The sequence below is a fragment of the Electrona antarctica genome, assembly GCF_951216825.1.
Source record: "Electrona antarctica genome assembly, chromosome: 5".
NCBI lineage: Eukaryota > Metazoa > Chordata > Actinopteri > Myctophiformes > Myctophidae > Electrona > Electrona antarctica.
The window spans coordinates 19,265,942-19,283,611 of record NC_136810.1 but is presented as its reverse complement, the minus strand read 5'-3'; the positions used below and the strand labels follow the sequence as shown (position 1 = coordinate 19,283,611).

General features: G+C 42.0%; 1 protein-coding gene across 1 annotated transcript; it reads left to right on the top strand.

The window, feature by feature from the left end:
• The first annotated feature begins 650 nt into the window (after positions 1 to 650).
• Positions 651 to 15,889, top strand: mapda (N6-Methyl-AMP deaminase). Its single transcript, XM_079501521.1, has 10 exons — positions 651 to 790; positions 2,909 to 3,036; positions 3,826 to 3,886; positions 4,705 to 4,792; positions 5,157 to 5,238; positions 5,432 to 5,558; positions 7,910 to 7,990; positions 8,469 to 8,607; positions 9,219 to 9,319; positions 14,936 to 15,889. The coding sequence occupies exons 1-10, from the start codon at positions 746 to 748 to the stop codon at positions 15,128 to 15,130; spliced, it is 1,047 nt and encodes a 348-aa protein (XP_079357647.1). The 5' UTR covers positions 651 to 745; the 3' UTR covers positions 15,131 to 15,889.
• The last annotated feature ends 1,781 nt before the right edge of the window (positions 15,890 to 17,670 follow it).

Here is a 17,670-nt window from a genome sequence, read left to right as displayed (position 1 = left end):
TATGTTAATATTACATATTACCCCTTAAAAAAACATTTACCTACAGTAATTACAACATTACTTGGTAAGAGCAATACATTACATATTATATAATATTACATATTACTTCCCCCTTCCCCCCCCACCCCACCCCTACACACACACACACACACACACACACACACACACACACACACACACACACACACACACACACACACACACACACACACACACACACACACACAAAGGGATCCTACAACAGCACATTTGTTTAGTCAGCTAGCTTCTTTTAGAACTGAATCCAATTTTGGATAATAAGAAGAAGACGAAGAAGAAGAGCCACCAATCAGCCAAAAAGGCTATGAAATAAAGCAGCAATCTCTCTTGACCTTTTAAATAATATGTTCTATTTATTTATTTTACAAAGTAATATCATATGGTATAATATTACTGTTTTCAGTGTTTTGGCAGCGTAATACGTTACTTTACTCATTACTGGGTAAAGTAATAATATTACAGTAGTATATTACTAGTAGTAACAGGCAACACTGTTCATTTTATAAGAGCCGACGCCTCTGGTCAACTCAACTTCAGGAGCCGGAACTATTATTAATATAATCTATTGTTGCGGGGAGTCGGGGAACCATGTCTTTGTCACACAAGTAGTGCAACGCTGAAATGTGCACTGAAAACAAGAGCAGATGGTGTTGTTAAAAGAAGCACTTTAGCACACCGCTAGAATTTAGAAACAAACGAAATTGTCATGGATTGTGAGGCTGATGCATTTTATAGGCAGTTGCCGAAGGTGGTAAGTCTACAATACAATGATTAAACTGAAGAAAGATTTAAATAGATTTAATCAGCGGTGGCCGAACGGATAGCGGCGCGGTCTAGATACCGGAAGGTTCCCAGTTCGAACCAGCCGTCCGACACGTTAAAATTACCACCGCTGAAATGCCCTTGAACAAGGCATCAACCACTACGATGAAATGTGTTCTATGAGCAGGGCCTGGCTGGAAACAAGTTCTTGAGCTTAGCCCAGATACCCTGGGTAAATATAGATTTCATTTCATTTCATTTCAATCATTTATATTCATTTATATTTCATCACATCAGTGACACAGATTAGGCAGATGAAGGCTGGCTCAGCCTGGCGCTAGACGAACAGAGCAGATCTACAATCAACAAGCCCTACATTATTCAATATAATAGTACCAAAAGTACGGCTTATGCATAATGAATATTTCAAGCCTATTGCAGCTGGGAAAGGTGGGGCTGTTTTTATTTTATTTTTTCCCCCTTTTATGTGGTCATCATGGATAGCTTTACCTATAATAATAATAATAATAATAACAATAATCTATAAACCTATCGGCATTTATTATTACTGCTATCTAAATCAAATAAAAAAGTATCTATAAAGCACAGATTCCCTATGATATGTATTGAGTACAGGAAATAAGCCCTATCGTGTCATCACATGACATCAGCCCCCTGGTCACCCCAGGCAAGGCTCCAGGTGCCCAGTTCATTGTGACATCACGTGACATCTTCAGGGATGGTTATTGCGACCTGCTGTCGCAGTTAAGCCCATATATGAAGATCCCTGATGTCATCAATATTGGCCAGCAACTCATCTGACCTCAAACCCTTTTAGATCTCCATACTGTATATGGATATTATGTCAGAACCTGTTCTGACATTCTATAGGTCGATCCTTCCCCATCCATCATTCCTCTTCGATGTCTCCCTTTTGACTTATACCTGTCCATTCAAACTCTAGACGGGCCTGCCCCAAAGTTATTAGTGCAGCCGCACTAATAACTCAACAGGGTTCTCAACAGTTCTCAACAGGCCCGAAAATTAAGGCCCGGCCCTACCTGGGCCCTCATCAAACCCTGTACACAAGAATATGTCCCCGCTACCACCCTTAGATTTCCATATACTGTATGGAGCTGACCTGTTCTGACATTCCATATGTTGATAAACCCTGTGCACTCAAGACATGCTCCTTACATGGCCAGTATAGAATTCATTCCATGTTGATCTGACCCCCCATGCCAAAGCACCAGCAGTCTGCCGTCAGCGAGGCGGATGCGTGCATGCGACCTCGAGGTTGTTTCTTGCCCTCACACTCACAGTACGTTTTAACAGCGGGCGACAGCCTGACGAATTTTCCGGAAGTGCATTATTTGTCTAATGCGACTACTGGCGATAGCAGGCGAATAGTCGAAAAGTGGGCGGAGGAACGTCGTCCGAAAATATAAAAATAATTCATCTTTTTGGGCGATACCGGGCGATGTGTCGGCCGCTGCTCGCCCGCTGTTAAAACGCACTGTCAGGCGTCTTACTGGTTTCTAGATAACTCTGTATCGGCCTGATACGCAAGTTGCAGCTATCGTAATCTGATCCTGAAGGAAAAACATGTTATATGGGTATAGTACTTACGTACTATAGTATACGTACAGTATAGTACATATAGTACGTATCGTACTACGTACAGTATGTAGCTTCCACCGCACCAATGGCACCATTGTATGTCACTCAGGAACATGTCTAGGCTACTAGTGTAGTTTCCACCACTCTAGTGTTATGTGTTTCATTCAGGAACATGACCTAGTACTTAGTGTAACTTCCACCATTGTGTTTCATTATCTAGTACTTAGTGTAACTTCCACCATTGTGTTTCATTATCTAGTTATTCTAGTACTTAGTGTAGCTTCCACCATTGTGTTTTATTATCTAGTTATTCTAGTACTTAGTGTAACTTCCACCATTGTGTTTTATTATCTAGTTATTCTAGTACTTAGTGTAGCTTCCACCATTGTGTTTTATTATCTAGTTATTCTAGTACTTAGTGTAGCTTCCACCATTGTGTTTCATTATCTAGTACTTGGTGTAGTTTCCACCATTGTGTGTCTTTCAGGAACTTCATGCTCATCTGAATGGGTCGGTCAGTGTTCAGACCATGGAGAAGCTGATCTGCAGGAAACCTGACCTGAACATTGAACCCAGCATGACGGCCATCCACAGTGGGCGGAGAACCCTGGACCAGTGGGCCTTACATTTTATTCTTCCATCCATATCTTTTTTGATACATCAATTATTCCATCCATATATTTTTATTATCCATCCATTATTCCATCCATATATTTTATTATCCATCCATTATTCAGACACAGAACCCTGGACCAGTGGGGCTTATATTTTATTATTGCTCACATTTTGTTTGATTGTTTAGGTTTTTGCACAACTTAGCACTGCACTCAATAACAACACATTCAGACGGAGCAATTCACATTCAATCTTTAATTACGGACCTAATTGATGAACCAGTTTAGAAATATTTTGAAAAAAGGCATGGGAAAAAAATCACTTCCTCTACACTGAGAATTAATAGTACAGATATTGTTTGTTTACACAGTTTGCAAAAATGAGTGGTTCTCAAAGTTTTTAATAAACAAAGGAGAAAAAAGAGTATTTGATTGTGACCCCCATCTGAAAATATGTTGTGCCAGGGACCCCCATATAGGTTTTCAAAAATATACAGAATGTTGTTTCAAAAAAGCTGATCTACAAGCTCACATCATGTTGCATCACAACACATTGTGAGCTTGTAGTCAAAGACAAGTACGTGGTTATAATGATTTTAATGCTATCTGAACTAATTTAGCTGGGAACCCCCTGGAAACCCCCTGGAAACCCCCCCAAGGACCTTTGAGGGTCCCCAGACCCCACTTTGAGAACCACTGCTCTACTCTACATAGAACTTTATTTAATTTGAATGTTACTTCACCTTGTGTGTGTGTGTGTGTGTGTGTGTGCACGTGCATGCGTGCGTAGATGCTTCCAGGTGTTCAAAGTCATCCATCAGTTAGTGGACTCGGAGGAGGACATATTAATGGTAAGAATGAACCCACTGTTTCTCAACCTGTGGTCCACGGACCTCTACTGGTCCATGGGGGCTGGATCCAGGCTAGGTCCATCATGGCATAATTAATTACAGCTGGTCCAATGCGAAGAATGTTTTAATATGTATCAAAAACTAACCGCAGCTCTCCGAGCGTTCATTATAACCACCTGAGCAACCACCACCTGAGGTGAGGCTGGAAGTGAATGTCTTTATATCCTACCTGGTATTTGAGCCTTGTTCTAAGTTAACTTCTAACCAGTCGACTAAAACTAAGACGAAGAATGTTCGTCGACTACCTTTTTCCACTGACGAAAACTAAATGTACAAACAAATAAAAACTAGACTAAAATGTTAGGAAGTGACTAGTGGACAAGAGATCCAGTATAAGTCATTTTACAATTAGTTGCATGCTGAAAAATAACCGATCTACAAGTGAAAAAAACCCTCATTACGATGGCATCAAGGCCCGCCAAAATAAATTTTGTTTGACTGAATCAACTGTAGATTTAGTCGACTAAAATGTTATGATATGTACAGTAGTCGACTAAAACTAGACTAACACTAAAACATTCCAGGTGACACAAATGTGACTAAAACTAAATGAAAACTATTCAAGAGACTAAAACTACAATCAAAATGTGCTGCCAAAAACAACACTGGTTCTAACCAGATTTCTACCGCTTCATCAAGACTGAATCCCTACTTAGCCAGGACGGGACATACAGTATATATATTCAGAATATTCACAAATCAGAACTACTATGTAACACCAGTAAACCCCTGTATCTCTTGTCTTTTTTTCACTCCAGGTAGCCAAAGACGTGATCAAGGAGTTTGCAGCAGATGGAGTCAAATACTTGGAACTGCGAAGTACGCCGCGAGAAGAGACCAATACAGGCAAGGCATTAGCCACGTCCCATACTCAAATTTCTGTTATACAGTACATATTTTTATTAGGGAACAATTACAAGCCACATTATTTATTGTGAAGTCCACAAGATGGTCACATTCTTTTTTGGCAGGTCACCAATTTCACTGTAAAGCCTAGTAGTAATGGATGATACACCAGAGCAGGTGAACTTTGTTTGGTTCGACTGGTCCAAAACTACAATAGAACGTCATCCAGGAAAATAAAAGACGACATGTATTGTCGAATTTGTCGGTACTGCTGTGTTGCTTTTCACTGTGTAGTAGTGTGTGTACGCTAGTGTATAACGTAATTGAGACATTTTCATCTACAATTTTGTTTTGTCATTGTCAGGTTTGACAAAGAGGAGATATGTCGAGACGGTTATTGAAGCCATCCGGCAGTGTAAAAACGAGGAAGTAGATATTGATGTCAGGTAAGAATTCACATACAGTACTTGACAAATAACCATATAGTATATAGTATAACAATAGTTATTTATAGAACACTTATTGAAACACAAATTTGACAAATTTGATATATAAAAAAAACACATAAAGGTAGTCAACAGTAACAATGTTCGACAGCAAACACAAGCAATGCCATGACGGTATGTTTTCATTCTGCAGGTTTCTGGTGGCCGTGGACCGCAGGAACGGGACTGACGTCGCCATGGAGACGGTGAAGCTGGCGGAGGACATGATGCTGGCCACGGATGGTCTGGTGGTTGGACTGGACCTGAGTGGAGACCCAACGGTCAGTCACACACACACACCAGAGCTCACCTTTATTCATTTTCAAAATAGTAAACAATAATCTGCATTCAAGACAATTGCCTTGTGTCTGACGTGACACCTGACTTGTGTCTGAACACAGCTGTGATGGTTGGTGTTCTGCCCTCCCCCCCCCATCAAACAAAATGTTTGGTCAAACCATATGGGCTTCCATTGGAAATGCATTGGAGCGGCCATTAATCACAGACACAAGACAGGTGTCTTGAATGTGTGAACGCAGCCCATATGTCAACCCCACCCGCTCACCTCCACCCCCTCCTGGTGCTGCGGCCATCTTTGAAACTAAAAATCTTAATCCTGCTATACTAAAACTAAACATAAAAATTGTAAAAACAAACTAACTGAATCTGAGTGTAGATCAACATTCACTCACACACACACACTGGGCTCATTTACCAACTAATTGGCTTCCATACATTAGACTTTAATTAAAGGTACTCTAGTAATCTTTGTTACAAAATGATAGTAATCATTGGTAGTTTTTGTTCAGTAATGGACCTCACCCCCACCTCTTGTTGTCTAGCTAGTGTGTGACTAGGCTCTGTGCGTAACTGTAGTCCTGGGTTTCCCAGAAAGTTGCAATACACGTCTCCTGTTCCAGTTAATTTCCCCATAGTTTTGTTTGTTTGAACCGGAAACACTTATTATGGCACAGTGTCATTGACACCTTCATATGCGCTTCCGGTTCAAATCTTCTAACAAGCCAATGGAATTAAGCTACAGTACGTATAGGCAGGGGCAGCCTTAGGGTTCGGGAGGCCCCGTTCATAATTTTTTTTTGGCCTGCAAGCATTATCATGCTGTCATGTATTATCGGACCTCAAAGCATGAACAGCATACGGCACGTGCAGCCAAGTAGAAGAAAACACAAAAGCAGCTTGATTAAAAACAAAGGGAATCTATCTACCAATGCGCCTCAAGCTTGGAACGGCTAGTCCGGTGCATCACAGGGACAGAGACAACAGAAGAAGGAGAAGACGCTGGAGCAGCATGGACAATTCAAGCCTTTTATTTAGGTGCTAGTACAAAAACTGCCGCCCCAACGTCAGATTTGTGCCACATTTTCACGATTTTTCAAAAATAGCAGACCTATAGACCAGAAGCTCGTAGCGCGCCACTCGGTGGTGCGCTATGAGCTTGTAGATCTGCTATTTTTCAATAGCTAAAGTATAACATAATGCTTAGTTAATACACCAAAAGGGGTTCCCGTTTATTTTACTTAGTCTTGAAACTACGATGCAACTGAATTAGGTTACAACTGGCAGGCTGCAAGTCCATGAACACACCAAAACACATCACCGTATGTCGGAACAGAAGGTGATGTTGTTGAACAAAGAGCTTAATTGTCGGAACAGAAAGCTTGGTGGACCGTGGAGATGTCTCATAAAGCGGGTCAAAAGCGTCAAATAGAGTCTGTACAGCTGAAGATAAATGTTCACATGACGTCGGTGTGGGAGAGGAGATATTGTGTCTTTTGGAGAAGCAGCGTACGTTTGTTTTGTCTATGTCTATGACATAATTATTCTGTTGATACAAGCTTTGAGCTGAGGAGTAGCCTAATAAGATGTGTATAATGTTGATGCGCTTTTAAATATGACAATGCTGTATCCATTATAACGTTGTTCAGCTGTACAGTTAGAGTAAGAGGCTATAATACAGGTTTTTGTGATGATTGATGAATGATCATTGTACAGTTTCCTCAGAGCTTTCAGTTCAAGTAGTAACATAACGTTAATGTACATGTGTCCACGGTCCGTCCACCTTTAAGATTAACGTCTTGCTTGTGCATCTCCCTCTCGTTTGAAAGTGTCGGTGGCATATTTGAACTTGTATTGATACAAATAGTTTTGACAGTTTAAATCTGCGTGCAGGGCAGGCATCACTCACGAGTCTCGACAATTACGCAGCAACGCCACCACTCCTGCATCTTGTCGCCCCTTTACAATAAAGTGCCTTCCCTTTGCCTCCCAATGCTGCACATTTTACCCAGGTTATTAACAGAAAAAAATAGGTGTAAGTTGTAACTTAACAGCATGGGAAAGAGGCAAGGAACCAAGTGAGCGAGAGAGACGGGACGAGAGAGGGGGGCCTCTCGCTGAGCGTAGGTGACGGGGTTTTAGGGAGCGCTTTTTTGCATCACCAATGCCCTCTGGCGGGTGGAGGCCCGTTTCAATTGAAACGAATGAAACCCTGTTAAGGCCACCAGTGCATATAGGAAACTGAACCGGAACAGGATACAGGTAGCCTATGTGGAGCCGTTGTTGAGCCGGTTCTCTGCACTGTAAAAGTGACTGATAGCTGTCCTTCTAAAAGGTGGGTCATGGCAGAGACCTGCTTCCTGCCCTGGAGAGAGCCAAGAACAGTGGAATGAAGCTCGCCCTGCATCTGTCAGAGGTACAGTATGAACTTGTGTTATGGTAGGATATGTTTCTACTAGCATACAGAACATCACTAGAATCATTATTATTTATCCCATTTAGACCTGAGGACGATTCTAAAAAGAAATGTCTTCTAAATCCTGACAGTTTTCAGAAAAAACGATGTTTCTATATCAGTTGTTCTCAAACAATTTTATGTCAAGGACCCCAAAAATTATATGTAATTGGCTGCCAAACCCCATCTGTTCCAGGGACCCCCCCGGAAGCGAATATTTGAGTTAAAAAACGTTTGCTCTGAAAGAATATATATTCAAATTTTTGCGCCACATTCTCACGATTTTTCAAAAATAGCAGATCTACAAGCGCTATGAGCTTGTAGATCTGCTATTTTTCAATAGCTAGTAGCTACAGCATAACATAATCCTTGAAACACCAAAAGGGGGTTCCCGGCGTGTCCAGAATGGGTTAATTGTCATTGTAACTGATGTTTTCAGGTCCCATCCCAGTGCGAGGAGTCAGAATTGCTACTTAACCTTCCTCCACATAGGATCGGTCACGGCACCTTTTTGCATCCCGAAGTGGGTGGGTCACAAAGCCTCGTTGACAAGGTGGTGAAGAACAGCATCCCACTTGGTGAGACAAAAAAAAACACACACACACGTTGGCATGTTTCCATTATGTTTTCATGGATTCAAGTTCTCAGTCGCCACGACTGATTTCAGTCATTTTGGATTCCATACAAGTCATCATGTCTTCGTCAGAGTAATCTAGTAAGTGGCGACACTAGCGTTGACTCCCATTGTAACAATGGAATGCGGAAGTGCTCATTCTATCTCAATGGGATAGTTCCAGCCATAGGAGCAATGTTTGGAACCATACATTCATTCATTCATTCATAGGCACCCGCTTTGCGGCGAGATCAAAGCGAAAAAAACAGTAAAGACAAAAACAAAATTGATATTTATATATAAATATACTGTAACTCGTAAAACTCATGAGTATAATGGGATTTTTTGGGAGTTTTAAAAATAAAGAAAAAAACAAAACAAAAAACAAACAACATACAGACACTACAGACCAGTACAAGACAAACGCAAACAAACGCAGACAACCTAATATTTTTAGAACGAATCCTAAACATCGGCATCTTATATACAGTGTGTAAAATGTGGTTCAATCATGAGATACTATTTTGCTTTATACCATGTGATCTGACCCGAATCTGTTAATGTTATTTTTTGCAGAACTGTGCCTGACATCCAATGTGAAGGGACAAACTGTGCCGTGTTACTCCAAACACCACTTCCAGTACTGGTACCAACGGGGACACCCAGTGGTCATTTGTGTAAGTGTTTCATGTTAGGGCAGACAAAAAAAAGGACTACCATACCGGTAATCATTACACAACAACTTTTTATTTTAGTGTGTAGTGTAGTGGTGTATTTCGATGGGGCCTTTTGACAAAGGCTTTCAGGCAGAAACAAGAAATGCACAGGGAAGACATATTCTGGGGGGAACATTAGCCAAAAGTAGCAGATCTACAAGCTCACTGAAGCGGGGCAGATAGTGGAAATAATCGTTCACTTGCGGATACAAGCACCAAAATTGGTACACATACTCCTTAGGGATGGCTCTTTTGATAAAACCATTGTGCCAAATAAAACTTCAATATGGCGGCCATTTTTCAAGATGGCCGCCATTGAATATACAGTAATATTGCATTTCGCAATAAAATCCCATAGACTTGTCCTATTTGAATGATCTTGGTGTCAAATCATACATTTTTCACTATGTAGAATCCAAATTTGGACCCATGGACTTACTCATTGGCTTCCTTGTACCATATATCAGTCCCAAAATCCTAATATTCTGCTAAATTAGAGGTTTGTGTTATGTCTGACTCAGGTAAAATGGATGGTAGTGTATATCTTAATATTGTTAGAGGTTTAATGTGTGTGTGTGTGTGTGTGTGTGTGGGGGGGGGGGGGGGGGGGGGGGTCACAGATGTTGTCTAATAAGCCCTGCATCTTTTAGCTAGATTACATGAAGTGTACCATGTATGATGTTCAGTTAGACAAACGCGCCTGAATTGACATGTTACCAGCACGGGAGAGCCGAGCCAATGGTAAGGGGGCTATACATGACTTAGGTGACATTCACACCAGAGAGCTTTGCTGCGATTAAAACGAATCCTGCTGCGCATTGTCAGAAAGTGCACTTCGTTTGGCAGGTGTGAAAGCTCATTCGAAATCTAATGCGTATCAAAGAACCGCGTTCTACTCCGAGCAAAAACGGGGGTTTCGCTTCGCTTCCAATCGCACTAGATTACGATTCTGTGCAGGTGTGAATGCAATCCGCAGTAAATAAAGGAAATTAAGCAAACAATGTGGCGGGTGAGGAGCTGAACACAGTTGGAGACGGAGAAGGCATATTTTACGCAGCGCAAAGATGTCCCGTTACTGTGGATAGACGTGGTCGAATGAGCAGACTGAAGCCCTGATCGAAATGAGGACGAGTACATTAATCAATTGCTTAAGGAAACACATAAAAACACTGCAGTGTATTATAGCCTAGAGAATATTCTGTCTGTCTGTCTGTGCGTGCGGTAAACATGGAGTGCTGTCACTGTGTGGGGAGTAGGGACTTACATCTCGATAAACATTTTGCGCTGCTGTCTGTTAACAGTGCGTGGCTGCGTGCGGAGAGCGAGAGAGAGAGAGAGAGGGGGGGGGGGGGTCCAGTCCCAGACGGCACGACACATGCACGTTATGAGTATAATTGTATCACCATAGATTTCACTGTGTAGGCTAGTTTATGAATGGAACACATTGATAAAGGTCCCCCCTGCTGCGTTTCCAATTGCTGCGGATGACAGTGTGAAGGCAAACCGCAGTAAATTAAATATGCAAGAAGTCCCAATTCTCCTCCCATTCGCATCGAGGTTACCGAAGTATTAGGTGAGAATGTGACCTTATTCATGGTCTTACCAACATGGTGTACAGATCGCACGGGACTTAAATGATACTGGATGAACGATCGGGCTAGGTGTAGATGTTATTGTCGAACCTAGTCGTATCCCATACCTTATTGTGCATGATGGCGGTAAAAGGATAATCACTCTTCACTGAATACAGATAATGATCATACTGTGATACCTTGATTACCATTCACCAAGATGTCTAATATAGACACAGGACCGCCTAAATTCAACACTGACTGAGTGTTGTCTTTGCAAAGAGAAGAATAGTATGAGCTCTCATCACCACATGCAAGACAATCACAACAACAACTAATATTCCCTTGGTGGCATTGAATAAACTCTGAGGAGGAACAAGGCGCAATATCACAAAGGTTGTCGCATTATGTTCAACAACACGGAGAGAGTGAGAACCACAAAACGAAAAGCAGAGTGCTCAGCCAGTGGAATGCCAGACCAAGTGGAGTAGAACCAGCATTAAAAGCCAAACATGTTTCAGATGTGACAAAGATGTCGCATACTCTGAACTCACAAGAAAGCTATGATGATGAATCTCAATAAGAGAGTTGCAAGACTCAGTGGTGGAGATGTTATTGCACAGGAGCTCCAATACCACGCTGCATGCTTGGCAGACCTGTACAATAGAGAGAGGTCGTACCGCAGAGCCACAAAGAGAATGGAAAAGGAAAGGAACATTCAACCGAAGAGGATGCCCAGCTGCCCACCTACAGGAATTCTCAGAGCTAGTCACATATCTAGTGGAGACCACCAGATCTGGTGAGGGTCCTTCAGTCCTCCGACTTGCAGACATATCGTTCACCTGTACGCCCAGTGCCTGGAACAGCTGGGTGTTACTGTTGATGCACCTGCTGTCAACTCCACAAGACTGAAACTGCTGTAAGAAATGATTTGGAGGGACTTGTGGTCCAGGACTTGTGGTCCAGCATATATGTCTTTGTAAGATGTTAGCTGCTTTGCTAAGGACAATAGCTTCACTATAAGAGTCAGAGGCTTCTGACAAGACAAAGCCTACATCTTTCTGGAAAGCCAAAAGAACATCCCTTCCCTGCTTGTGAGCATCCAACTCAGGTATTTCTGACAGCATGAGTTTTTCCTTCAGTCTTGTGGAGTTGACAGCAGATGCATCAACACCCAGCTGCATTCCAGTGCTTTTCGTTTTGTGATTCTCACTCTCCAGTTTCGTAATGCGACAACTTTTGTGATATTGCGCCTTGTTCCTCCTCAGATTTTCTTCAATGCCACCACCATCATCAAGTCTGTCTGGATACATTTTATTAAAATGCATCTCATTCATTGTGTGAAAGAGGGGAATATTAGTTGCAATCATAGTGTAGCCATCATGTTGTGATGGTCTTGCATGTGATGAGAGCTCTTTACTATTCTTCTCTTTGCAAAGACAACACTTGCGAAAGGGAAATTCTTGGCCGAAACCGAATACCGAATATAGGAAACAGTTGGCCGAAAACCGAATACCGAATATACAAATATGATTAATATTATATATCTTTTTTCCTACCATTGCTGTCATGGTCGTACCTTAAACCTACCTGATTTATGGCAAAAGGAATGGTTATGGCAAAACTTAACTTAAATAATAATCACTATTATAACATACATAAAACATTTACATTTACTCAGCTCTTTTGAATGCATTAATTGCATACACTATTCAGTGATATATTTTCTGCCTATTCGGGCCGAAACCGAATAGGCCGAAAATATATTCGGTGCATCACTAATCTACACCTAGCCCGATCGTTCATCCAGTATCATTTAAGTCCTGTGCGTTCTGTACACCATCTTAGTAAGGCCATGAATAAGTCATGTATAGCCAACTTACCATTGGCTCGGCTCTCCCGTGCTGGCATACCCTGTCAATTCAGGTGTGGCTGTCTAACTAAACATCATGCATGGTAAACTACATGTAATCTACACTAGCTATTAGACAACATTTGGGACAATGAAGTCATTATTTAGCAAGCTACACCAAACAAATTACTCAGCTGATACTGAACCCCATGCTGAGTTTCACAGGAGCGGTGCCACCAGTGTGCCCTGGCTGTACGTTGAGATCCACTCTGTTGAGCTACTACATTACCCCCCCCCCCCCCCCCCCCCCCCCCCCCACACACACACACACACACACTAAACCTATAACAATATTAAGATATACACTATCATCCATTTTACCAGAGTCAGACATAACACAAACCTCTAATTTAGCAGAATATTAGGATTCCGGGACTGATATATGGTACAAGGAAGCCAATGAGTAATTCCATGGGTCCAAATTTGGATTCTACATAGTGAAAAATGTATGATTTGACACCAAGATCATTCAAATAGGACAAGTCTATGGGATTTTATTGCGAAATGCAATATTACTGTATATTCAATGGTGGCCATCTTGAAAAATGGCCGCCATCTTGAAATTTTATTTGGCACAGTGGTTTTATCAAAAGAGCCATCCCTAAGGAGTATGTGTGCCAATTTTGGTGCTTGTATCCGCAAGTGAACGATTCACCTGTAAATTGCATGTTATCTGCCCCGTTGCGATGCACTGCAGTGAGATTGTAGAGCGGCTATTTTTAGCAAAGAGTTCTTGTGTTGACAGAAAAAGTGGTCACAGTCCACTTCTCTCACACTTCTATAGCACATGTCCTAAACCCATTTTAATGTCATGTCTGCATGGCAGTGCAGTAGAAAGATAATTACCCCCGTTTGTTCTATAGGTGGGTTTCAATATATGGCCATATAGAGGGTATGCACGTGACATCGTACCTGGAAGTTATGCGGGAACACCCACTGAGTGGCAAAAAACTACTTTCTGGCCTTGACAGCCCATTCCTCCAAACAGAAAAGTCCCGTCTGATTGCATTAAACAATGTTAAACTCACCAACATTGCAGCTGTACGAAAAGCTTGAAATATCCTCTATCTGCAAAGTTTTTGTTTCATAAAAATCCACCATAGAAACGTTAAGAGCTACTTTCTGTCAAGAAATGCCCTGCATTTAATTATTTTTCTAAGTGTCAGAGTTTGGAAGTGCTTGTTTTCAATAACACAACATTTTGCTGCCTCCTGCATTATGTGACATTTAGAAACAGGTGGTATGCAGGGCGGTTGAGTGATTTCCAACGAGCGCTTCCAAACTCCAACACTCCATGCTGCTCAATGTTTTGCCACTCAGTCTAGATGAGGGGGGGCGTGTCCTGATGGGAAAATCATGCATGTGCATACACTCTATTGTTATAGTCTCATGATAACCAGTGTGGTTGCCGCAACACGAGTCACACTTGCAAATGAACCAAGTTGGTACAACACATGGATCTCCATTATGTGGAGCTGACTATCATCACCTGGATCTCCATATATGAAGATCACGACAATGACCTCATCAAACCCTGGATAGCCATATATGGTTCGACATACTATAGATATGGAGCTGGCCAGCAACTCTACATCTGACCTCACTGACACCAGATTAATAGTTTTAACTGCTTCTCAACTGTGCCGTATTAAGAAACTCTGTTTCAGCGCGACCTCACCTTTTAGGGTGAGGTCTCTTCTCGCCCTCACCCTTTAGGGCGAGGTCGCTTCTCGCCCTCAGAGCGTCTTACTCGTTAGTACATCTGTGTATATTAAATATTTATTTCCCGTCAAATATCTTAGTTGTAGCAACATTGTTCATGTGCAGTAGTTTGTTTATGCTTATGTATTGGAATGATAAAGATCGCTGCTGATGTCCCATGCAAACTGCTAGCCTAACCTGCTAGCCTAACCTGCTAGCCTACTAAGCCTAGTAGCGAGTGTTCAGTGCGAGTTGAGAGGCGACGCCCTCACTGTTTGGTGAACTGTTCTCACCAAGACCGTGTGATGTACAGTAGTGTATATAATATTTCCAGGCCAAGTCATTTAAATTAACATTGTTGGGGCTGACTTGAGTTGATCTCTCTGTCGACAGACTGATGATAAGGGGGTGTTCTGCACAGAACTATCTCAGGAGTATCAGCTGGCAGCGTCAACGTTTGGTCTGGCTCCCGAGGCCATGTGGAGGCTGTCCCAGCAGGCCATCGACTGCACCTTCGCCCCAGAAGGCCTCAAACAGCAGCTGAAGCAGACGTGGACACAACTACAACGCCAGGCGTTACGGGAATGAAAGCCAATATATTGAGGTTCAATTCAGACTGGCAAAAAAGACAGAAAAGATATTATCCAGTCATAGAGCTGCACAACGATCAGTGCAGTCAGAAGTGGACATGTTGTGTGACGGTTTAGGCCGAGGGGCTATCCTTTTACCACCTATTTGTACAGAATATGATCTACTGTAAGCACATTCAGGTATGGGATACAACTAGGTTCAAACAAAGTACTCGACATAAATCCATTCCAGTGCCAATAAGTCTGCTGCGATCTGTACAACATCCGGGTAATTGCAGCCCCATTACCCGTGGCTCTGCTTTCATGCGTGGCACATCCTGTCAATTCAAGTGTGGTTATAACTACAATACTACTACTACTAACTAAACTACTAGTTGGTGTGTATACTATGACTGATTGGACCTTAGAATACTCTACATCTGGTTGAAACTTTATTTCTCATCGAATTATGACAATAATTATGACAATGGCCACCATCTTGAAAACTAGAGGACATACTGAATTTGTATTGGCACCGTTGGATTTGCCATGCCCAAATACATACATTTCAATAACTATATAATTAACTCATTCACTGCCAGTTTTATTTCTTGTTCTGTTTAGCCACTGCCAGGCTTTTTCATGATATCTTACCTTTTCAAGACATGTGTTTTGGGGGGTTTTTTTCTCCCCTGGTCGTCGACACGTACACGTGTGTGCTGTGTTCACACAGAAAATAAATTAAAGCAATAAGCCACAAGAGGTCTCAGGTTACTGTGGATTGTATAATGGCTGAGAGGCGTAGGTAGACGATAGCAGATAGTGGATGGTCTTCTACCCTCTCAGCCATTATTAAATCCACGGTAAGCTGGGACCTCGCGTGGCTTATTGCTTTTCTAAAACGGTTAAAAACATATAGCAATATTAACCTAATAAAACTATTAAATTCACAAAAGTAGCTACGCTTTGCGCCCACCAGAGCGAGCCACATCACTTCCTTGTTTTGCTCGGCATGTAGGCTATGTGACGGGAGAATAGCGCTTGATGTCTTTATGGGGCCGCCTGGAGCCACATTCACAGTCATGAGTGCGGGTGGTGCTTACACGCCAGCGTGTGTAAGGCAATCAAGTGCTCCCCTTCCCCAGTTCAGCTACAGAGCTGTGGGATCAGCTGGGAATGATATAAAGTGATTGAAGGTGTGGATTATCATGGATTTTACAACGGTAACCAGCCAATCAGAATCAAGTATTGGGACTAACCGTTTTAGAAATTCAATTTGGACCTTGCGTTATCACCCTTTGAAAAGAGCACCCCTCAAAAAAATTCAGGATCTGATTTTGCGATGACGTCACGTTCCGTTTGCTGTGGTACTGTGACTCCGATGTTTTTACAAATGAATGGAGCATGTATGTAAAATAACTTCAGCCACTTACTTACATCTTTAAACCTGTGATGAAATAACAATGCGGATTGTGATTAGAAAGAGACAAAAGGCGATGCTATACCAGCTACAGTAGGTGCGTTTCCATGAAGCCATTTCGAAAATAGGAAGCTTGACTTGACATTCTTTTAGGCTATACAAAAATAATAAACACAGTACTGTCTGGTTGGCAATTGGGCTACAAGTCCTCTAGCTGTCCAGAGGCTGTCCAGAGGGTCTTTCAATCAGGCTGTCTGTTAAATAGGCGTGTGTTGACAGGGGCTGGTTTCATTTCCAAGTACAATTATAAAATATAGATACAGGGACGAGGGACCCCTCCGACTTAACGGCTCAATGTGTGATTGGACGCGATGACTGTCCGGTGAATTTACATTTACATTTGGTTCTTCCATTCTGAGGTGCTTTGGAGGGAGAGCACTTGACTTGGAAATATATTCACTGATCGACCTTCCATGATCTACTACTCATCGGGAGAGCTATAGAGCGTCGCAGTCCCGCCCCCTCGAGAGACCCGGAAAAGAAATCGCCGTTCATTTTCCTCATAGACATTTCAGAAAGTATTTATTTAAAGACGGTTACGCCGCGGACAAAGCCAACTCGAGTCGTGACAACTCATGACAACACAAACAATATTTTGGACCAAACAAATAATTACAAAGAAGAAAAACAACAAAAAAAGTGTTGTAACCTGCCGTTTTTTTCTTCTTTCTAATTCTTTTTTCGGCCCCAAAAATTGTGTTTGTTGTCATGATTTGTCACGACTCGAGTTGGCTTTGTCCGCGGCGTAAACGTCTTTAAATAAATACTTTCTGAAAAGTCTATGAGGAAAATGAACGGCGATTTCTTTTCCGGGTCTCTCGAGGGGGCGGGACTGCGACGCTCTATAGCCTGCAGACAGTGCAGAGGCTTCAATACATTCAAACAGCACTGCTAGGATCCTGAATGAGAGTGCGTAAATGTGTCCACATCACACCCACCTTACGTTCACTACACTGGCTCCTTATCGCATGTTTTTTTTACCCAACTGTGCAAAAGTGATATAATGTGAGTTCAGTGCTTTCTAATTCTAAAGTGTTTCCATACCCAATTTGCGCATTTCATTTTTGAGGGACGCTAGC